Raw genomic sequence first — 24,389 nt, forward strand, 5'->3', positions numbered from 1 at the left:
AGTATCGATGAATAGGTCCCTGGATAAAAATCTTCTCACGAAACAATTTCTGGAATTGCTGAGCGAAATAAATGGTACAACTATACTGAGGAGTCTTGGTCGACGCATATTGTTTAATGGTATCTTACAGGTTACAACCACTCACGATGCTGCCCGCCAGGGAGGAGCGAGCAGTCCCCATGGCTCCATCCCCACCAGGTACTGGTGTCTGCCCTCCTTTGCCAGTTTCATAGGGAAGAATAACTTTTATTTGGATTTATTTATGATGGCAGGACGTGGGCAGACAGCAAGAAATGAGAGATAAAGATCGGAAAGAGTCCAGCCGGTGTGGCTCAGTGGTTGAGCATCAGCCCAGGCACCAAGGGGTCACTGGTTCGATTCCCGGTCAGGACACATGCCCAAGTTGTGGGCCTGATCCCCAGTGGGGGGCACGCAGGAGGCGGACCATCAATGTTCTCTCTCATCGATGTTTCTCTCTCCCTCCCTCTCCCTCTAAAATCAATAAAGGGAAAAAAAGAATTTGTTTTTTTACATCAGGAGGAACCTTCCCCACAGGTTTCTTCATAAAGAGATTTCCAGACCACGCAACAGAATCTGTCATGAAGTTATGGATCAGAATGCGACATCATCCTTTTGAACCCTTCCTAGTGAATATTGAAGCCTTCTTGATAGGATTTCTTCAACTCTCTTTTGGTGAAAAGGTCGTCTCCTCCCCAATTCTAACACTATCAATTTCTTTCAAAGAAGGAAAAAAAAGGAAATACAGGGCTAAAAATGCTCGCCACAGCTTGGAATTCTAAGGAGGCAGAGGCATTAAAAGGTGTGCAACTAACTGGATTCTGCAGGTGCAGGTCCCAAATGGTTCCTCTTTTAGCTTCCCCGCCACACTTCAGAGAATTCGCAGCCATGCTGTGTACATGCGAACCCGCTTCTGCCACGCGGCCTTTGTATACGATGCCGGTAACTTCACACGGGGTCGCAGCGGGATTGCGTTCTGCCCAGACGCAGCCACCCAGTCCTAGGGCCTCTGCCCAGTGGCTCTCGGTAGCCCAGAGCTCACAAACTCTGCAAGTGCAGAACCTTGGCAGATGCTGGGGACCAGAGGCACCTCGAGCTGCGAGACGGGGTGTCTGATGGTGTCCCGAACGCGCCGCTGGGTTTGGGGTAACTCAGAGCCGCCTCGCGCTCTGCCTGTGTCCACTCACGGTGGGAGCGCATCGGCGTGGGCGTGGACACCGTCCGAAGGTGACGGAAGCACACAGGCGCAACCTGACCCAGCTCTCGGCCTGAGGCTCGGGGTCTGAGGGGACCTGCTCCCCAAATTCCTTTCCAGACATCCCAGCTACTCGGATCAACGCGGCGTCACACCTGGCCGTTGGGTGTGGTTACTTCCATGTGACCTAGTTTCCTCAAGGACAGGGCGGGGCTGTCGTGGGCTCACTGCTGCTCGTAGGGAACAGAATACAGTAACGAATACATAATAATACAGGAATGGACTCTGCTTCACGTACTCACAGCCGTACCCCTACTTTGCCGACCCCTGTACATGAAATATATTTTTCCATGAACATGTATTTTTTTTAGGGCACTTTGTGTTAGAATTATTGCCAATTTACTCTCCTTATAGGAAATAATCAAGACAACATCCTTACTAGTGAGACGTCACGTACATACTCTAACAGATTGGATACTACGTGGTCTGTGCCGGTTCTTTTTCTACACAACTACAGCGTATCCCTCAGGCTACCGCGAACACTGATCAACATTCCTAGTGACTGTGCTGGTTATAAATCACGTTTCGATAGCTAGCTTTTCTTTATTAACTGTACACGTCGTACGCATTACTAACTGTATAGTCCATGGACACCCTCACATACATGAAACTCCACCCGAGGTTCTTGGGAAATAAACCTCTATGACTTTAGGTTATTTCTACCTTCCACAACTGGTCGGCTTTGAGAAGAAGCATATTTCGTGACGAAGCAGACCCCTGCCGGTGACATCAGAAATGCAACAGCGTGCGTGCCCACCCACAGTCTCCGCAATGCATGTCTTCCCGTCGGTGCAGAGGCGTCTGTGGACGGCCAGGGACACGCACACGGCCGTCGGGGAGGAAGCCTGGCAGACGAGAGCATGACTGTACCCCGGGCAGCTATCGTTTCTCCAAGGACAGCGGGGCAGAATGAGGTCCCAACGCGAAAGGAAGCCGTAAGATCGTACGAGTCAGAGGCCTGGCATCGAGAGTTACCATAGCTCCGTCCTCAGCCTGAGAGTCTCGGCAGAGGGAGTAGAGGGGACCGTGGGGTCCAGCATCTCGAAGCTTCCATTAGACCACGCGCCTGGGGGTCTGGAAAACGCAACCCGCAGTGTTTCTTTGTCCCACGCGCCCCGTGGTCGCTCCCCCGCTCACGGAGGTGGACTGTCTTCCTCCTGCGCTCCGGAGGCCGGAGCAGGACTGCAAGCGCCGGGAAGGACACTCCGTTCCACCCGAGGTCTTTCGGTGACCGACGTACTTCAACGTAGGTTACGGTGGGAGTTAAGAAACATCCTCAAAATCCCAGTGTTTTACAACAAAACAGGGTTTCTCCCTCACTCACCGCACAGGGTCACTACGGCATCAGGGGTGTGGGGTGCTGCTCACTCGTCACTACGGGGCGCAGAGCACACGGGGTGCACACACCGGCGCGCATGCTCACGGCGCACTGACCACAGCGAGTCATGTGCCCACACCCGACCTGTACGGGCAGGACGCCCTCACCCCGGGGCGGAGGGGCAGCAGTGCAGGCCGCGCCGCGGGCGCCACCAAGGGAATCCGGCCCCCCGAGGAAGTGCTCACCCTGGTTTCTGGGGTCTTGGTCTTACCTTCCCCTTCCCTCTCTCTGGAGATACATGTTCGGATGGGGGCCCTGAATACCAGTGTCACCTCCCAGGACCTCAAACATCCCCAGCGAGCCCTGCCCTCCAAGCATCAGCTCCTGAAGGCCGGACCACAGTCGTCACCCACGGAAAGCGAGTGAAACACACGAGTCACAATCTTGCAATCTTCCGGCTTGCATTCAACATTAGTCCCACCAAAAGGGCAGAGTGCCCCGACCAGTTTGGGTCAGTGGTTAGAGCGTTGGCCCGTGGACCAAAGAGTCACGGGTTCGATTCCGGTCAAGGGCACGGACCTCCGTTGCGGCTCATCCCCAGCCCTGGTCAGGGTTGTGCGGGAGGTAGCCAGTCGATGTGTCTCTCTCATCGGTGTTTCTCTCTCTCCCTTTCTCCCCCTCCCACTCCATCTGAAGGTAAGTGGAATAATATCCTTGGGTGAGGATGCAAACAAAGGGCAGAGTATTGCTCAGATGGCTTCCGTCCTTTACGTGGAAGATGTAGCCACAGAGCGAGGCGCACTCGTGTGGGGTGCGAGTCTGAAACCTCGCAAACAAAGGATTAGAATCACCTCGTTCCTGACCTGATGAAAATTCTGTGACCTGTCCTTCCCGTTCTAAAAATTCTCAAATTGTTTCCAGAAGACACTAACCAGCATTTTTTTAAATAAATACCTGACTATAGGAGAAAACGTATGAGGAAAAACAAAACACCCTCATTCTGTGGCCTGACGCGAGAGGAGACGTGCAGACTAAACCCAGGTTAACGACGTTCACACAGACCGAACTCCCTTCCCACACAGGAGCCTCGAAGTCAGAGCCGCCATCCACGGCCACGGGTGTGGCTCGGCACAGCCAGCGCTCCGCTCTGACACTGGCCAGGGAGCGCGGAAGTCACCGCCTTGGATTAATTTCCCGTCAGTCGCTTTTCCTCTACGCCCTTTGCCCTTTCTGGGCGGTTCTGCCTCCAGCAAGGTAATCTCTGCTCTTTCCATCTCTTACAGAGAACTTGGATGTGGTCGGCTGCCTTCCTCATCCGATGTCACGTCTAAAAAATGACACCGAATAGGCTATTATGCATATTGAGGTACTTTTGTTCTTCAAACTCCATTAAGTTCTTATAAACCTCAATTAAGTAAAAGAACAGCTAATTAGAACAGTCTGTTTTCAATAGACTTCGAGCTTTGCAAGGGAGCTGAGTCTAAGACCTGAAGCATCATATTCTCTTTCCCCTGTGTCCAGTCCTCAGCATTCAAGATGCAACAGTAAATTTGTTCTTATCTAAGTAAATCAAACGCATCCTGCTGAGATTCACCGTTACATCACCAGGCCTCTGAGAGGCTGTTTATTCTGGAAACATCCTCTGTAGCTACAGAAAATCTAGAGCAGGCAAGAACATGGCTTGTATTCATGAAGATTTGAACTGGATCAAAACTTGCAAGTGAAATTTGTAAGGGGGAAAATAATCACAACCATTTCTGATCACAGATATTCATTTAAATAAAGTTCCAAATATTTATCTAATATCCACAGTTGATAAATTATCAATCATTTTATGAATAGTGGAAAACTACTAATAGAGATCATCACAGGTGTTTAGTGAATGCTTTCTGGAAAAACAAACAAACCCAAGTTCATACATATGTGACAGTGTAACTGAGGTCTAGACAGTATGGAAATAATATGATTTATAGACTTAATAAATGAATTTTGCAAAGTAGCAGGATACAAAATTAACGTCAAGGAATCGATGGCATTCTTATACATCAATGATGAACTCACAGAATGAGAAACTAAAAAAAAAAATCCCATTTACCATCGAGGCAAAAAAATTAAGATATCTAGAAATAAACTTAACCAAAGAAATAAAGGACCTATTCATACAAAATTACATGTTTTGAAAAAAGAAATAGAGGAAGATATAAAAAAGTGGAAGCACATACCTTGTTCATGGATTGGAGTAATTAACATCATTAAAATGTCCATACTACCCAAAGCAATCTATAGATTCGATTCAATCCCCATCAAAATACCAATGACATACTTCACAGAACTAGAACGAATACTTCAAAAGTTCATATGGAACCAAAAAAGACCTCAAATAGCCACAGCAATCTTGAAAAAGAAGAATAAAGTTGGAGGGATCACATTACCAGATTTCAGGTTATACTACAAAGCCACTGTAATGAAAACAGCCTGGTACTGGCACAAGAACAGGCAGATAGATCAATGGAACAGAACAGAGAACCTAGAAATGGACCCAAGGCAATATGCTCAATTAATATTTTACAAAGGTGGCAAGAGCATAGAGTGGAGTAAAGACAGCCTCTTTAATAAATGGTGTTGGGAAAATTGAACAGCTACATGCAAAAAAACGAAACTAGATCATCAATTTACACCATACACAAGAATAAACTCAAAATAGATAAAAGAATTAAATATGACTCATGAATCCATAAAAATCCTAGACGAAAATGTAGCAACAAAATTTTGGACATCATATGCAGCAGAATTTTCACTGATACATCACCTAAGGCAACAGAAACAAAGGAGAAAATGAACACACGGGACTATATCAAACGCAAAAGCTTCTGCACAGCAAAAGATACAATCATCAAAATGGAAAGGCAACCCACTGTATGGGAGAGCATAATTGCCAATGATATATCAGATAAGGGTTCATTTCCAATATATATAGAGTGCTCATACAACTCAAGAAAAAGAAGACAAAGAACCCAATTAAAAAATGGGCAGAGGAACTAAATAGACACCTCTCCAAACAGGTCATACAAATGGCTAAGAGACATATGAAGAAATACTCAACATCACTAATCATCAGAGAGATGCAAATTAAAACAACAATGAGGTATCACCTCACACCTGTCAGAATGGCCGCATCAACAAATCATCAAACAAGTTGGCGAGGGTGTGGAGAAAAGGGGAATCTAATACACTGCTGGTGGGAATGCAGACTGGTGCAGCCGCTATGGAAAACAATATGGTGTTACCTCAAAAAATTAAAAATTGAACTTCCATTTGACCCAGTGATCCCACTTCTAGGAATATACCCTAAGAAGCCTGAAACACCAATCAGAATGAACATATGTATCCCCATGTTCATAGCAGCACTGTTTACAGTAGCTAAGATCTAGAAACAGCCCAAGTGTCCATCAGTAGACAAATGGATAAAAAAAGCAGTGGTACATATACACAATAGAATACTATACAGCTGTAAGAAAGATCTCTTATCCTTTGAGACGACATGGAGGGACCTGGAAAGTATTATCCTAAGCGAAACAAGCGAAACAGAGAAAGACAAGTATCATATGATCTCACTTATTTGTGGAATACAATGAACATAACAGTCTGATGAATGGGGTAGTCCCAGAGACGTGGAAGTGGGGTACAGACTGACAATCCCCAGAAGAGGAGGTGGGAGAGAGTTAAACCACAGAACTTATATGCATGTATGTATGAACAATGGACATGGACAACAAAGCTGGGCACACGGCGGGGAGGGAAGGGAAGGGAGGAATCAGGGGGGGGGGGGGAGAAACATCTGTAACAAAATTTAATAAATTAATTTAAACAAAAAAGAAATAGTATGATTTACAGCCAACTTGTGCTAAGATAGTCCTCTAAGCAAAAATATGTATTTCAAAGGAAAGAAGTTGATGTCTATGTTGTATTGTATGATTAATTATATCACACAGACTTTTATTTTAGTGTGGGAGGGGGGTAAATTACTATGATTAAAGTTTTAAGCTTTCAAGTAAAGTTCAACTAAAGTTCAAACACGAGTCCTTGTTGGGGGCTGCGTGCTGACGGTCCCTACTGGCTTCTGCATCCGTCCATTCCGAAACACACACTGAATACCCATACACCCAACCTGGAGCCATAGAAGGGAGCAGCTAAGAAATGATTGCAGCTAAATTTGCTGAAATTTTGAAAACTGCCACGATCTGCTTTTCCAGCAGCATCCTAAGCACTCTCAGTCCATGACAGTCAATGTCCCTCCATGAGGCAGGGAGAGGCTTGGGTATGGGACCCGGCTCGTGCAGGCTGCAGGTCGTTGTGAGCTTCTGCTTCGACAATTAGAACGAAACATCTGGAACCGCAGAGCAATCAGCGGTGTGCTGCGCCCCCCGAATGACAGCGCTTGTTCGCTCTCCCCACATCTGGCGGGGTCCACTGGGAAGAATGAAACCAGATCACGGACGTGGTCTCTGAACACCGCCGCACGTCCACCCGCCTGAACTTCAGATGCGCCTGCGCTACGCGAAACACCAGGACACGAGCAGGACCGGAATCCAAACCAGAACCAAATAAAGCAAACAACACCCATGGGCATGGCCCCAGCGCCCACAGAATTCAGAGTCTGGAGGGGTGGACGTCGACCCTCAATTACAAAACACGAGGGTTACAGTCAATGAGGTAAGAACCAAAGGTGACGGGAGTCCAGAGGGCGATGACTGATCTGCGCGGGGGACGCATGCCCGGCTCGGAGGGAAGCCGACCTCCGGCAGGGCCTTGAGTAGGACCGCGGCGGGGTTTGCGAGGGAAGTGTTCCTTGATAAGAAAATGCCCACAGTCAGTGGGATGCAGCGCATGGGCGCGGTGGGGACGGTTCTGGTTTGGGTGCAAAGGCTAGAATGGAGGTCAGGCTGGGGAGGGTCCTGGAGCCCGTGGCAGGCTACCCTTTAGGCCAAGAACAGCCTGGCTGCTGGTAGGGAACCACCACGGTGGTAGAGAAGGAGTTTCCCTAAATTGAGGAGAGAAAAGAAAGGTCAAGGAGGAGGGTGGGCTCTTCTGAATGAGAAAAACTAATAAAAAAAAAATGGTCTAGAAATCAATCACCAAATAGTATATTAAATAACTGCAGAATAAAATACATTGACGTTCAGACAAACACTGCAAATGTATGTATTTTTCCTTCCTTCCTATTTCCGAAGGGCCAGATGACATATCTCGTGTGACTTGGTTACCAGCGGCTCAGCGTTACTTAGGTCTACTGTTCACGGGAATGCGTCATGGTAACAGCGAGGGCCCAGCGGGCCAATTCGACGATTGGAATTGATGATGACATGACTTAAGATTGATATGTTATCAAAGTAACTCTCCTAAATAACAAATTTTTAATGCAGTCAATGTAACCTTGAACCATGTACAAAAGAAAAAAAAAGAAGAAGCCATGTGGCCATAAAGATGCCATTCTGTATAAGCAGAAACACTCTAGAATCTCTCAAATATTTTCAAATGAAGCCTAAGAAAACTTCCACTGAAGTAAGGGCAATAGAAACCCCCAGGGCTTACCAAATAAATCTCATTTTTAGTCACCGGAGGTCCTTACCTGAGAGAAACCGCCTGCGGCCCGTAGATCTCTCTGACCGCTGACAGGTCAGCTTCGAGCTGGGGGTGCTTGTGCAGCTCCCCGTCATAGTTCACCTGCAGGAGAGGGACAGCTCAGAGGGACGCAGGGGAACAATAGAACGAACAGAACCAACCTACAAAGCATCTCGTGGCCAGGTTTGTACATGGGCATGTGCTTCTCCTTCATTCAACAACACAGAAAAGGCAGCGGTGTGACCACTTAAGTTCTTAGGTTCACATATGTGTGGTACAATTTATTGTGTTCAAAAGTCAAATTCGACTACTTTGATATGGAGAAAATGCAGATGTTGAAAGGGCTGGAGTAAGTGTCCGGCGGGTGATCAAAAAAACTCCTAGACGGCAGAAAAGCATTTATTCCCGCTCTGCAAGAATTAGCTGTGCAAACAAACATCAACACCAGACGAATCGCTTTTGCAACGTGAACGGGTTGTAATGGTCAAAGAACATTAGGGACAGTGTCTCACTGGAGAGGTGTGCCTGGAGGGAAGACGCACTTTTATTTGTGCCCATATCCCGGCTTCTAGCCTGTGCTGATTGACAACTTACTGGCTTTTCATTCTGAATCAACAAACTGACCTGCATGCTTTTGTGCAGTAATAACTCTGGCATTAAACCAACCTTCGTTATCATATGAGCATCCTATTGTTCTATCCCAGTTACAAAGCCTCGTGACGGGGGAGTTTACAGGAACAGAAGACACCTCCTATGGCCACATCCTCCAACAGATTGCTCAGTCCACGCTAACATCATCCCGGACAGCATCTCGGATTCCTTCACGTAGATGCCCATGTGGCTGTGCTATTTCCATGCCCATAAGTTATGATCTTTCTTCCCAACACTTTCTCAACAAATACTTTGTATCAGTGTAAGGGAAAAGGAAGACGATGCGTGCAGATAACAGGGTGCTCCATAACTAGGGCCCATTCGTATTTATTCAGATTCATCCTCCTGTATTTAAAACTGACAAGCCATGCTTTTGTTAGAATTGTCATCATTTCAATAGACTGCACCCAGCGAGCGCGAGAACCGGAAAAGTCGAAGGCATCATGAAATGCCGTGTGCAGAATCACTCTATGAAGCACACAACTTCGATGTCAGTGAATTATGACAAAGAACTGCAAAAGTAACCTTCATTTCTGAAAAAGCGTAGGATAGGAGAAACCAGTCAACTATACGGGTGTCCTAGTTAGTTACAGAACCCCAAGCAACACGCAGGTCTCTCGGGTCACACGCACAGACACACAAGGAACTGCTAGTTTGGAGAGCGGGGATTGGAGGACCTGGGGCCCTTACCTGTCCTCCATAATAAAATTCTTCAGAGTCATTGTCCCCTTCAGAATCTTCTTCCACTGTACTATTTTGTCTTGACTCCTTAAAATAATAGAGTAAGAAGACAATTTCAATGGTCAAACGGGTTCGCCTCCTTCTGGAAAGAAAGTAGCAAGTGGCCATAATAGGTGGGTCTTTGCATATCCCCTGGGATTTCTGTGGAAACATTCTTGGTGCAACGCAAACGAAAAACACAGCAGGTAGTATGAGACGGTCCGGGAGTTCATTAAGCTCTATGCACATATTGTGTGAACGTCTACTTCCCTTATCCTGAGTTGTACAATTTAATAGCATAGATATAGATATAGATATAGATATAGACATAGACATAGACATAGACATAGACATAGATATAGATATAGATATGTGTATATATACACATATACATATATAAATATAGATATGTAATTACAACTTTAAATTTGTTCTGATAAAACATCCCACAAGTTCATACTGATTCAACTTTTTAAAATTTTATTTTTCAATTACAGTTTATATTCAACATTATTTTCTATTGCTCTCAGATGTACTGATTCAACTTTTTATTAAGAAGTTCCTCGGCATTATTTATCACGGGCGGTTCTCACTTCCACTGCCAACTCTGCACAATGGTATGAAAGAAAAGACACTTTAATTTCAACAATAAAAAAATCAAATTATGAAAATAAATGTGAATCACATTATAAGATACTTTCAGAATACAGAAATTGCTTTCATATTCAAAAGAATATTTAATTAAATATGCTTGAACTTGAAGTTCGAGTTCTCATGAACTGAACCACATCCGGTCTGAGTCTAAAGTACAAACAATGAAAATGCACCTGAATGAACTCTTGGTTACTGTTAGTTACCGTCTCTATACCCAGCTCGGTTAAAATAACTAGGAGAAAGGTAGACTTTAGACACAAGAGTCTATTAACCCAGTGTTTTATAATCATCCCTAGATTTCTAGGCCAAATTTCACATTTTTAAGAAGAATGAAAACCTGAGAAAGGGAATTTGGGTTTTGGAAAATGTAACAGTTTTTGGCGTCAGCAACAGTGTTGCTAAAGCAGCGGAGCAGGGTGTTCCGAGCGGATGAAGACACTGGAATGAGCGGCTCAACATCAGGAGCCTTGTATTGAGTGTACAGTTTTAAAAGTCAAGAACTGACGGCTCCGTTGCCCTCGTATGATTTAATGTCTCAGTATTTATTTATAGCTTCAAGTAAAATGATCAAAGATGAGGAAAGCAGATGAGTTTGTTGCTACTGCTGCTGACTTAATACCTGACAGTAACAATAAGACTATACCCACAGTCTGAGCTACTTTAGCTAAAGTGATCATCTTTCACAAATGAAATTTTAAGGGTTCTATCAAAACCAGTTACAGCTGCCCTGGACAGTGTGGCTCTGTGGTTAGAGTGTCGACCAGCACACTAGGGGGTTTTTGTTCAATTCTTGGTCAAGGGCATGCCCCTAGTCGTGGTGCATGTGGGAGGCAACCAATCGATGCATCTCTCACGTGACCTTTCGCTCTGTCTTCCCTCCCTCCCTCCTTTCACTGTCTCTAAAAATCAGTGGGAAAATCTTCGGGTGAGGATTAACAACAACAAAAACTAGGTAGAACCACATCTAGTTCTTGTAACTATAAGTCACAAAAGTGTTCCTCAGTCAACTACGTTATTTGACGAAAATACAGAGAATAGGGTAGGTTTCGTAGGCACTTTATTCAGACTTAGGCAGGCGTTCTACTGTTGAAAGGGAGCTTCCTTCTCGGAGCTAATGTTAGGCCTACTGCTTTCCCGGCAACGAGTCCCTAAGACCCGGGTTCAAGCTTTGTTCTCTCCAGGCAATCTTAACCTGAACAGCAATGATGGTATCGACTGCAAACACACAGTGAATTGAAAATACAGACACTGTTTGAAAGAAATATGATTTACATACCTCCCCATTTTCCTTCTGTAGTTTGGATTTTATGGATAAGCAACAGTTAATGTCATTTGTCTTTCTTAACTCTGAAAGTTATAAATTAAAAAATAATTTTAGTTTTCAGCATACTATTAACACACATTCATAAGTTGCAGCATAAAAACACTTTTTAGGTGATCCTCTCATTTGCAAGAAAATGAAGGGATATTCTGAAATTATATTATGTTGGGGGATTACATAATATGCAAGCTATTCTGATTTTTCATTGCTCATAAAAACATGGTCAAACTAAAGTGCCATTCTACACATTCTTTCAGCTCTCATTATATATTTCATTATATATTTCAATGCCTAGAGTATGCTTTTTAAATATTCCTGTTTGCCTAGCAGTGTAATTATGTATTTTACAAGAGCAAATATCAACATAATACATTTAAACAAGACTTTTTTAAAGCACTATAAATTTATGCACTTAAACTATCAAAAACAAATGAATGCACTTGCAATAGAAAATTTGTATGGAGAACCAGATTTCTAGATGCTAAGGATTAATTATCAGTTATATGGGCTAAAGGAAACCAAAACACAAAGCTACCTACCATCAAAAAAGTATTAGCCTAGAACAAACAATAGTGTATTCCTATTACCTGTGGCTATTCGATGAAAAATTACTGGAATTGGCTCTGTGGTCACTAATACATCTTCATCATTTTCTGAACTTGACACATATGTATTATCTGCAAAACAATATAGACAATTAAAGACACAGTACCTTGAAAAAGTACATCCTTTTTAAAAATATAGTTACATCCATATCACTTCTAACACTCATGAAGCACACACTGTTCTCACACGGGTCAGGAAATAGTGAAGGAAATTGAAGATTTATGTGTGAAATCATTGTAAATAGCATCTTTAAAGGTGTTTGCATCTCCTAGAGAAACAGGCTCTGGGACAGACCCTATCCACATATACCTCAAGTGTCTCATATGTGGCACCGAATCATCTGGATGCAACTGGTTGCCCCGCTCACTGAACAGGGTCCTTGCAGGTCATTCTCTAGGACAGGAAGCCGGGCTCCCAAGTGGAGGGAGAACACGCTGGGGGGACCAGGTGCAAAAGGAAGACTCCATATCCCGCCCCTAAGGAATCTGAGCCAAAACCTTTGTTGTAAATCATATCTTTCACATGATGCTAATATGTATTTTGCTTTTGTTTCTTTTTTAGAATATATTTTCATCTTTATTTTTGAAAGTATTATAGATCTCTCCCCCCACTGACACCCTTCCTACCCCCCCCCCCCTTCTTTCTCAGCACTGCAGGGTGTCCATTGGCTGTGCTTATATGCACATAAATTCTTTGGTTTATCTCTTCCCTCCACCCCCCCCCCTCTGAGGTTTTTCAGCCTGTTTCCTACTTCCATGTCTCTGGATCTATTTTATTCATCAGTTTATTTTGTTCATTAGAGTCCACAAATAAGTGAGATCATGTGGTATGTCTTTCTTTGACTGGCTGATGTCATCACTCAGCATAATACTCTCCAGATCCCTCCATGTCATCTCAAATGGTAAGAGAGCTTTCTTTCTTACAGCTGCATAGTATTCCATTGTGTACACGTACCACAGCTTTCCCCCCCGCTTTACCTTCATATTATTTTGTACTGGTTTCAGGTGTACAGCATAGTGGTTAGACAATCATATACTTGACATAGTATGTTTTTAAATTGACATGAAGTGTCACAATTCTTCTTCCACAAATTAACTTTAAATAATAGCATGCAAGTGAAATGCATAGAACATTGGATTATTCTATAGATTCTTTGTTTCTTATGCACTTTTTGTTTCCTCTGGGGGGAAAATAACTTTGTCACTGTAGGACTTTGCCCTGATAAATACTGGTCTGCCAGTCTGTGACAGAACACAGAGCTCCGTGGCCTGCTTGGCTGGCCGGCTGGCGGCCACGGGGCATCTGCGAGGCGGCTCTTCCGCAAACCCCACCAATTCATCAGTAACGGTCCACAGTCCACCGAATGACGCACACAACAGAGACGTGGAAAACCAGAAGTACGAACAGCCCTGACACGCGGTGGAGGCCTGGATCAGTTTCTGCTGGGAAAGTGTTCCGACGACCGGATACACAATCAAAGGTGTCGAGAAACGTTTTCACAACACTGTGTCCGTACACTGAGGAGATGCATTTTAACTGGCGTGTCTGCAAGTCATCGCTTTGTTTCCGAAGAAACATCTGTGCTGTTTTTAGACCCCAAGGAGTGAGGCGAGACCACGACAGGTACTGGCAGCCCAGCCCACGGAAGAACAGACACGAGGCTGGATGCGTTGTTCTGGCGAGAGGAGACCGCGTGGGTTAGACCCGCCAGCAAACAGGAGTCCCTGGGATTTATGACCAAGTCGGCCTTGTTTCATTTTCAAGGAGCACGGAGGAGGGTGTGAGAGTTTTGTGTTTAACAAGTGGGAACACGGATTAAGAAACAGATTCGACACAGCTTTGGTTCAGTTGTCTCCTCATTAGCTGAGACTGCTCAGAGCCCCGCAGGTTCAGGTAATGGTTCAGAACACCCTCTTTCCAGCCGTTTCCAAGGTCTCAGCCCTCACGCAGCCGTGCGGACGCGGAGCTGTCTGCCCAGAGTCGACTGGATAGGTCTGCCCTGTGCACGGTGGGGTCCTTGGAGCTCACTGTGGAGGGCGTGAGAGGAAGCAGGAAAAGCAACAAGTGACATGTCTGCAGTAGCCTGAGGGGAGCGACAGCGGAGCCGTGACGTGGACACGGAGACCTGCAGACCTCGGTGCCGTGGAGGGGGGACCTGCAGACCTCGGTGTCCTGGGGGGGGCGGGCTGCAGACCTCGGTGCCGTGGAGGGGGGACCTGCAGACCTCGGTGCCGTGGAGGGGGGACCTGCAGACCTCGGTGTCCTGGAGGGGGACCTGCAGACCTCGGTGTCCTGGGGGGGGGGACCTGCAGACCTCGGTGCCGTGGAGGGGGGACCTGTAGACCTCGGTGTCCTGGGGGGGGACCTGCAGACCTCGGTGTCCTGGGGGGGGACCTGCAGACCTCGGTGTCCTGGAGGGGGACCTGCAGACCTCGGTGTCCTGGGGGGGGACCTGCAGACCTCGGTGTCCTGAGGGGGGGACCTGCAGACCTCGGTGTCCTGGGGGGGGGACCTGCAGACCTCGGTGTCCTGAGGGGGGGACCTGCAGACCTCGGTGTCCTGGGGGGGGACCTGCAGACCTCGGTGTCCTGGGGGGGGACCTGCAGACCTCGGTGTCCTGGAGGGGGACCTGCAGACCTCGGTGCCGTGGAGGGGGGACCTGTAGACTTCGGTGTCCTGGGGGGGGACCTGCAGACCTCGGTGTCATGGAGGGGGGACCTGCAGACCTCGGTGCCGTGTAGGGGGCACTGACTGAAGCATCGAGAGGCAAGTAGCCCTGGCTGGTTTTGCTCAGCGGTTAGAACGCCGGCCTGCGGTCCAGAGAAAGAGGCAGGTACATGAGGACTTTCTGCTTCAGACAATGGGGATTTAAAGGATGAAACAGCTTATGTCAACTGTTGTCACTGGAAGGCCGTCAGATTTGATTCAAGAAAATACAGCTTGGTAAATATGTGGTGCCTGATGCTGAAAAGATAGGATCGTGCAGCAACCATATTTTTTCCTAAGAGATTTTCACCAATTTGTATTTTTGTTAGTATTGAGGCATTAGAACACTTTTAATTTCTGTTTCTGGCTTAATTTACTCAAACCAAAGTGTTTTCAGGTTCCAGGACAATATCTATTAAATTCCTTTCCAATGGCCCTGGCTGGTTTGGCTCAGTGGTTAGAGCGTCGGCCTGCGGTCCGGAGAGACCTGGGTTCGGTTCCCGCTAAGGGCACGTACCTCGGTTGCAGTTTGTCCCCGGCCCTGGTTGGTCGTGTGGGTGGCAGCCACTCGATGTGTCCCTTCACGTCGATGTTTCTCTCTCTCTCTCTCTCTCTCTCTCCCTCCCACTCTACCTGAACAAAAAATAGAAGAATGTCCTCAGGTGAGGATAAAAAAAAAAAAAATTCCTTTACAATGTAAGGAGCCCGATCACAGAGGTACACCCAAGTCAGAAACAGACACGGAGGGCAGCAGGACGGGGCCGCCAAACGAGACCTGCCCCCAACCAGTGAGCCAGGCGGACTAAAGCTCTGTGTTCTGTTCACCTGGAAATCGGAGAGGGTCGTCCAGCTGCAGGAGCGGATTCTAGGCTTTCTCCTGCTGCTTGGATAATGGTTTCTAAATCCTCCTCAAAGTACCCTGACCTCTGCCGCAGCGCCCTCATGGGGTTTGGACAGGGCAAAGCGGGACCGCGAAGGCTACGAAATGCATGAACTCCAGGCCGCAGAATGAGTCAGGACTGAACAGTTTCCAATTAATGCTCCTTCGTTGGGCGTCTCCTGCGCGACCCCAGGGCCGCTGATTTTTTCTTAAAACTTCTGAGGATCGTTTGGTTCTCGAGTGCGTATGTGTGGCTGAGACCTACCCATCTTTGTTACAAGCGGTTAAGAGTAGGAATAGCTTCTCTTCCCTCCCCCCCAGACCATGCAAGCGTGACCCCAATGTGCGTGGACAATGGGGAGCTACGGAAAAGCATCTTTTAAACTCTTGCTTTTACTCTATTTCAGATGCAACATAATTTAGGCCAAGTCATCCCATTATTCACCCCTGTGTGACTTCAGGGAAATAATTATAACTAATAATTACACTGTTATAATATAATGTGGATATTTTCCCTGAAGGTTATATGTAATATTCATGTCAACCCCAAGCCAATCAATTATCATCCCTCTTTGAAGGATGAGGAAACCAAGGCTCAGAGAAATTAACTTGCTCGATTTATTTACATAATTAAAGTATTAACACCACAGTTGGTAAGCGGTGAAACTGACTGAATCCGAAAATCAGTGCTTTGATTATTATTTTTTTTAATGATCGCAATACCCTAGAGAACAGAAAGAGGAAGAGGGAATCCATAAGCCTCCTAATTAAAGGACTGATGAGCCCTGGCCGGTTTAGCTCAGCGGTTAGAGCGTCGGCCTGCGGTCCGGAGAGACCCGGGTTCGGTTCCCGCTAAGGGTGCGTGCCTCGGTTGCAGTTTGTCCCCGGCCCTGGTTGGTCGTGCGGGTGGCAGCCACTTGATGTGTCCCTCTCACATCAATGTTTCTCTCTCTTCTTTCTCTCCCTCCCACTCTATCTGAACAAAAAATGGAAAAATGTCCTCGGGTGAGGATAAAAAAAAAATAAAAAAAAATAAAGGACTGATGAGAACGATTCTGCTCCTGTTACAGTACAGCCACCTCCACCCCATACTCACCTTTAAGAAACAACATGCTGTCTCCAGCGCACACTCCACACAGAAGTACAGTAACCCTGGAGGCTGCTCTAGTCTTCACTTCACCCTGAAGACCCAGCACAGCAGCGACCACCTGCCTCATACACAGGTTATCCCGTCTCCCTGGCGCTCAACCAAGACCCTCTCAAGTTTCGTTTTCACAAAACAAACGATGAAAGGAGTTTCAGGACCCAGGTGACTTAGTAGATTAAAATGATAAAATGGCAACTCTGCTTCTAAAGAAATACACCCAGGCTGGCATAATCCTGCATTTGGAGGATTCTGCTAAAACAGTTCCAGAAGGCGAGAAAAAGTCCATATTTTCCAGCTCAGGTGAGGAGCTGATCATTGACCCAGATAATCCAGGAAGGGGAGAGTCCGGGGGACATTAGCAGGAGAAACTAACTCTGAGGGGAAAGACAAGAACGAATATAAAACACCAGGAACGAGAAAGGAGAAAGACATGCGGAGATGCAGAAGACTCAGATTTATAGACCGAATGCTGAAAAACCTCTCGCTAAAAAAGCTGGACATGTGGCCCACACAGTGGGCTTTCAAGAACACGGGTTAAAAACGACTAGGAGACAGGAAAATTGGACGGATCCATAATCACAGCGGAAAAATACAACAATTGCCCTAACCCTTCCTTAAAACGTTCACAAAGATTGGCTTGCAAGTTCTAGCAAATGCCAAAAAAAGGTTAATTCCTTTAGCAACTCAAAGTCTCTCAATAACAATGTATTATTGACAAAATGCACACAATTCTTATAGAGCCACGTGAAGGATCTGCCAACATAACTTTTCATTTTGTTGTTCAAAGGAGAAAGTATATGATACCTGGATGGATGCCAAAAAAGGTGACGGAAATTTCATACCCATTCTTTAAACAAAAAGACGAACAAAAAGCCTGGTAAAGGGAAAGAAATCAACTGCAAACATGCTCACTGGTTTTGAGAAAAGGGACAATGCTGCCAACATTCCTATCTATGTTCCGGGCAGTGCAGAAGGAGAAAAAACACAGGTGTGAACACTAGCAAGGAAGAGCAAACATATAATTCTTAAATAATACTGTCTATCTGAGAAGTCAGGCATATTCACTGCACTCTTAGTACAAACAGATGTAGATTAAAATTTAATAATTGGGAAAATGTTATCATACTGATGTGCACTTCAAAGAGAGCTCCATAGAAGCCCGAGGACTAATTCTCCAGAAGCGATGGGAATCCGAACTGAACTGCAGACTTGGTTTTATCACCAAACAGCATGCCCTTGGGAAATACGACTGCACTGCACTCAGCTCATCTCTTCAAGTATAAAATGTCATGATAGCCCCTGTTCTGTCTCTACAAGGACTGACATTTAGAATCAATTCAATTATGTCCACGAAAAGACCCGACATATAGTGTACTGGCTGTGTCTACTATTCAAAATTCTACCCCAGAATTCACTGATCTCGCTCCCATTCTTGGGCTTTATTTATACTCCTTTTCTTTTTAAAAATAAAATTATATTGGCCTGGCCGGTGTGACTCAGTGGACAGTGTCGTCCCGTGGACTGAGAGGTCCCGGTTTGATTCCAGGTCAGGGCACAGGCCTGGGTTGCGGGCTCGATCCCCAGTAGGGGGCGTGCAGGAGGCAGCTGATTGATGCTTCTCTCTGACATCAATGTTTCTCTCTCTCCCTTTTTTCTCTCTAAAAAAATCTTTAAATAAAAACATATCTAAAAAAAATAAAATAGCCCAGCTGGGTGGCTCGGTGGTTGAGTGTCAACCCCTGCACCAAGAGGTCGCTGGTTCGATTCCCAGTCAGGGCACATGCCCAGGTTGTGGGCCAAACCCCCAGTGCGCGGCATGCAGGAGGCGGCCAGTCCATGTTCTCTCTCATCGATGTTTCTTTCTCGCCCTCTCCCTTCCTTTCTCTAAAATCAATAAAGAAAAAAATAAATAAATACAATTATATTGGAAATTCACTACAAACTGCTTCAAGAAAGGAATTTAATTTTTAAAAAGCGCAAATGAAAACCAGTGCTTTATTTTAAATTTCAATTGTTCTATATTGTTATTTCCATGTGGGGCTCCCCTGTGGCAAGAAAACAAGTAGTACCTCTTGGCCACAAGAGGGAGCTAAACATTTGGTTCACTTGATTTATTGAAGGCATCTTTTACCATATTCCCTGTGCTACAGAGTTAATTCACTGTCTTCAAGTTGGTCTTTGAATTGTGGCATTATTTCTATCACCTTGAATAGATTACTTGAATTAAAGTCCTGCACTGCTCATGGCTGACATCACTAGAATCTGCCTAGATAAGAAGCACAATGCTTATAATATTTACAACGAATACTGGGCCTTTTATTTTCCTAACATGTTTAGCATATGTTCAGCATCAAAACTATACTATGTCATAATAAATGAGACCTGACTGCAGAGCAATATACAAAGAATATTTTTCCCAATAAAATTTGCCCAGAATACTTTTTACACTACTGTTAAAAATAGGCTTATCTTTAATAAGTAATTTCCCCTTGTAAAATTATACAACAGATAAAATATTGTGCTTAAAACATAGCGATCGTACCAAAAAGAAGGTAATAAAACGACCTCCTGTTCTTGGAAAGGAGTTTATGATTCACAAAATTATTTTAAAAGGTGACATTTGGTCTTATAAAAAGGTTAAAATTCAATATACATAATGCAAACTGGCACAGGGAACATTTAGCGCAAATGCTAAAGGAATAAGTTTTACAATGTCCTCATACCACATTATAAACAAATTATTTTTAAAGTACTCAAAGTACATATAATCAAAGTTACTTATATCAATCTAGTCATTTCATACAGAAAAATATGATCCTAATCATGCAAGTATGTAAGTAAAATGGCTAGATTTGATTAGGAATTGGAAATATGATTCCAATTTATGACCCTGATAGATTATAGTAGTTACTTTGATAACCATCTGATTTTATACAGTAAGAATACTGGAGTAAAATATATAAATTATACACACACACACATACATACATACATACATGGTGTGGCAAAAGTAGGTTCACAGTTATAAGTAAGCAAAACAGTTTATTCTTGTATTATTGTTTATTAAGTATTGTATTATTTTCCATACAAACAACTGTAGACCTACGTATGCCCACCCTGTATTCATGAAATATAGGCAGCTAAAACTGGCTTCTCTTTGCATTAGATTCTCGCATTACACCTTTTTCACGGGAATAAACTAATCGAGTCATATTCACTGGGCTACACCACGTCAAGGATGCTTGCTTCTGCTCCTGTTCAGGATAAAATTATGAATATCATGTGTGAGGAAAAATGCTAAAGAGAAGCATCTTGCTGCTGACTTCAAGTTATCACAACTTAGATGTCAGCTCCCCGTCCCGGGCTCTGTCGCGGGAACAGCGAGCCTGGAGCACACGCCTGACCCAGAAGGAAGACGCGTGTTGGCCTTTACAGAAAACAGGGCTGCAGCGACCTCACAACTGTTTCTACTGTTTTAGCTATTATGTTTCCCCTGTTATTTTTACATCAGGGAAAGCCAAATGGTGCTGCATAGCCAACAACTAGCCCAGGTTAAAGAACCTTTCTTTTCATTGTAACGAGGCAGATACTGAGGCTGGGCTATCAAAGTGGGCAGCTTCTCAGGAGAGACCACGTGGACCCCCAAATGCACCCCAGGCTGAGACGCGCACCTGGCGGGCATGCGGATTTCCTGTATCTTTCAGTCGTCCCTGGAGCGTTTCCCCCTAAATACAGTTCTATACACTTTACATCTCCAGAAGAAGAAAATACCCAAGGGAATCATGATATACACATTTGTACTACAAATAAAAAGAAGAAAAACATACCTGGGTAATCTTCAGATACATGCACTGAATAGGATACACTGTCAAGACAGGAAAAACGAGAAAAGAAGGTCAAGTTACTGCAATGGAATGCTTTTACAAAATACAAACAACCTCGTGCACACGCTCACTTATACAGATCTAAGTACACAGGTACCATGCAAGACAGAGGAGAAGTCCCTGTTGGCATCTGATGTCGTAAACTTACAAATTTTTAAAATATGAGACAGGAAACGTACAGATTTTGAAGAGACATTTTCCATGAGTATAAATGGTCTTGGAAATATCTTTCTCCCAATAGTGCTGTTTTCTTTAGTATATAGAGACAGGTATTTTTATCTCAGCAAAGTGGAACATCCCCTGATTTATGATCATTTCTGTCATTTGTGCAGATTTTATTGAATCATCTTTTCTACCAAAAATAAAAGTATTCTTCCTGTTTAGTATGGCAGTCAAGAACTGCAAGATATACTTTTAATATTCTTCCCCACAATATACTGTGCTTTTGAAACATGGCCTTTTTTTTTTCCTGAAAGAATTAACAAAATGAAGACAGTGTGACTAACAGTTCTGCATCCGCCGATTTCTCATCATCGCCAGGCCTCAGACACCCCTCCTGTTCTCCGAAGGAGGGACCTGCTTCACAAACGACGTTTAAATGGCACCTGGCCAGTTCCACAGCTCCGGTCTCAGGAACCCCACCGCCTCGGAGCCCCTCTCAGCCGGCCAGGGAGCCGGCCACACTTAGTGGCTCACTTTCTACCTCTATCACCTCGACTGCAAGACCATGTCTGCCTGTATTTTCGGCGTAGTCACTATCTGAGTTCGGCCACACGGTGCACGCTCAACGTTAACTTTCTGAATGGATGAGCGAAGCCGCTACCTGCCACAGAGAAGTCGAAATTTAGTTCAAGCTCAGCCTAATTAACTGCCTGTTAAGACCAAAAAAAAAAAAAAAAATCAATTCTTTCTACAGGACCATGCAAAATACAGAGTCTAAGTGATGCACAGTATCATTTTCAAAGTGAATCCAGTGCAATCCAAATGATCTGATATATGAACACGCAAGAAAATGCAACCTATAGCCAAGAGAAAATCCGACCCACGCGTCGGGATTCGCCCACAAGGATAGCGAGGCAGTTCTTGCAAGTATCCTCGCGGAAGTGAAGGAAAACCTAATCTCAAGAAGAAGCAAAAGCAGATTACCAGCATCGTGTGGGACACCAGCAGAAAGGCAAACGTTTTGTGTAATTACTGAGTTTCAGAAGGTGAAGAGGGAGAGAGAATAATGCAGGGGGATGACTAATGATCTCCCAAGCTGGGTGAAGGTGTGGATGGATGGACTGAAGAAGCTCGGAAAACCCCAAACAGAAGGACCGGACAGAGAACTACACCCAGTACACAGTCAAAACGCTGAAAACCAAATATTAGAAAAAACCATAAAGGAAAAATGCCTGATGTTTTACATACAGGGAAACAAGAAGGATGTTGAGTTTCATAAACTGTGGAGGACAGAGGGCAGCAGACAGTAAAGAGCCTGGCGTGGGGGACAACGGTGAGCCCAGAATTCTACATCTAGACCACGTATCGGAAGGCGAATAAAGAAGCTTTCAGATGGGAGAAAATTATGGACATCTCTCCCAGAAGACCTAACATAAGTGAGAAATCCCCAAGTTCTCTAGGCTGAATATCAGGCAGTCAAATATCCAGAAGGAATGAAAAGCACCAAAAATTTTAAATATAAAAGTCTATTTTTGCCAGGTCAGAGTGGCTCCGTTGGTTGAGCATCATCCGTGCACCAATAGGTTGCTGGTAGGATCCGGTCAGAGCAGATTCCTCGGTTACAAGTTCGAGCCCCAGTCAGGGAGCGGACGCAAGGCAACAGACTGATGTTTCTCACGTCAATGTCTCTCTCTCTCTAAGCATGGACTTGGGTGAAGATTGGGGGAAAAAAAAGACTATTTTTCTCATAATGTTTTAAAAATATGGCCCTGGCCGGTTTGGCTCAGCGGTTAGAGCGTCGGCCTGCGGTCCGGAGAGACCCGGGTTTGGTTCCCGCTAAGGGCATGTACCTCGGTTGCAGTTTGTCCCCGGCCCTGGTTGGGTTGTGAGGGTGGCAACCACTCGATGTGTCCCTTTCACGTCGATGTTTCTCTCTCTCTCTCTCTCTCCCACTCTATCTGAACAAAATACCAAAAAAAAAAAAAAAAAAAAAAAGTATGACGGTTTAAAGTCACAATTCTAACCCTTCATTGTGGGATATAACATATGCAGATATAATACACATGACAATTGTAATGTCAGGGACACGTTAATGGTCATACAGTTTCTAGGTGTTTACATCGTATGTGAAACGGTACAATATTCACCCTAAGCAATAACGCTAAGGAAACCGGAAGAGAATGACTGTAAGCCCTAGAGCAGCATAAACAAAAGCTTTGAAAACAATCGATAAAGTGGAACTCTAAAATCGTTTCTGGAACATCCAGTCCCGAAGAAGAGGGGAGCAGAGGAGCAGGGCGTGGGGGGCGTGGGGCACAAGAGGGAAGCAGTAAACGGTGTCTGGTCCGACCTCGCAGACACTGCATGAGAGGCTAGTGGGCTAACACACTGAGTAACGGGCAAAGGACCAGCATGGCCAGCTGTCCCGGGAGACAAAAGTCAAGGACGGAAAACACAGACCCTGCCCGCGGTAAGCGTGACGCTGAAGTGCTTAGCCAGCCGGTGGGGCTCAGTGGTTTGAGCGTCGTCCACGGACTGAGAGGTCCCAGTTCGATTCCTCGTCAGGGCACATGCCCGGGTTGTGGGTTCGATCCCTTGGGGGCGGGGGGTGGAGTGTGTGTGCAGGAGGCAGCCGATCCATGTTGCTATCTCTCTCCCTTCCTCTCTTTCAGTCTAAAAAAGCAAAAAAAAAAAATATTTAAAAACAAAGACTGAAGTGCTTAAATTAGTCACAAAGACTTCAAGACAGGCTACCAAGAGATCACCATAATAGAGGGTCAGCTCACCAGCGTAGGGGCAAAAGCGTGCGTGTGTGATGCACCTCACAACAGAGGTTCCGAAGGCAGGAGGCAAACCCGACAGACGCAGACAACTCCACGATCAGAGCCTGAGTAATTGCAGAGCCCGATCAATAAAAAAACATCACCAAAGACACAGAAGATGGGAAATAGATTTTCACCGAAAACTCCAAGCAGAGAATACCCCTCATTTTTCAGGTATGTTCCCCCAGACAGATCCATCCTGGGCTGTAAAACCAGCCCAATGAGTCGAGAGGAGGGTTGCTCAGCACGGTTCCGCCCAGTGCCAGGCGCGGCCTGCCCTAGGACAGCAGCCTCAAGTCTCCAACAAGATCAGGCGGAGCCAAGGACTGAATAAGGAAGGGGGTAGGAGAGGAAGACAGGAAGTGATGAGACCACGTATGGATACAACTGAGCTTCCATAAAGCACGTTTCGTTGTTTAACTCCAGAAGCATTTCTTGATACCTTGATATAAGTCAAACACCGTGTTAATGCCCAGTGAGATTTAGGGAGAAAGAAGAATCAGGACATGACTTTGAATGTCTGATTCAGAAAGAAACACAGACTATGGAGTGTGATGAATATGACAGAGGACCGACAGTACCTCTCTCACTGTTTTTGTGTTTTGTTTTCTTTTTAATAGGCG

At 45.1% G+C, this 24,389-nt stretch overlaps 1 protein-coding gene across 2 annotated transcripts in view; it reads right to left on the reverse strand.

Moving 5' to 3' along the window:
• Positions 1 to 24,389, reverse strand: part of PARP8 (poly(ADP-ribose) polymerase family member 8) — a 159,003-nt gene that overhangs the window by 57,750 nt on the left and 76,864 nt on the right. The window contains exons 3-7 of one of the 2 annotated variants that reach the window (XM_036280606.1): positions 20,726 to 20,763; positions 12,147 to 12,236; positions 11,515 to 11,585; positions 9,555 to 9,632; positions 8,221 to 8,315 (exon numbers count right to left, since the gene is read on the reverse strand). In XM_036280606.1, the coding sequence (XP_036136499.1) occupies positions 8,221 to 8,315; positions 9,555 to 9,632; positions 11,515 to 11,585; positions 12,147 to 12,236; positions 20,726 to 20,763 (372 nt within the window). Of the gene's footprint in view, positions 1 to 8,220; positions 8,316 to 8,879; positions 9,390 to 9,554; positions 9,633 to 11,514; positions 11,586 to 12,146; positions 12,237 to 20,725; positions 20,764 to 24,389 lie in introns of those variants that run through there. The other variant, XM_036280605.1, reaches the window with a different exon arrangement.

This window comes from Molossus molossus, unplaced genomic scaffold (assembly GCF_014108415.1).
Source record: "Molossus molossus isolate mMolMol1 unplaced genomic scaffold, mMolMol1.p scaffold_m16_p_3, whole genome shotgun sequence".
Lineage (NCBI taxonomy): Eukaryota > Metazoa > Chordata > Mammalia > Chiroptera > Molossidae > Molossus > Molossus molossus.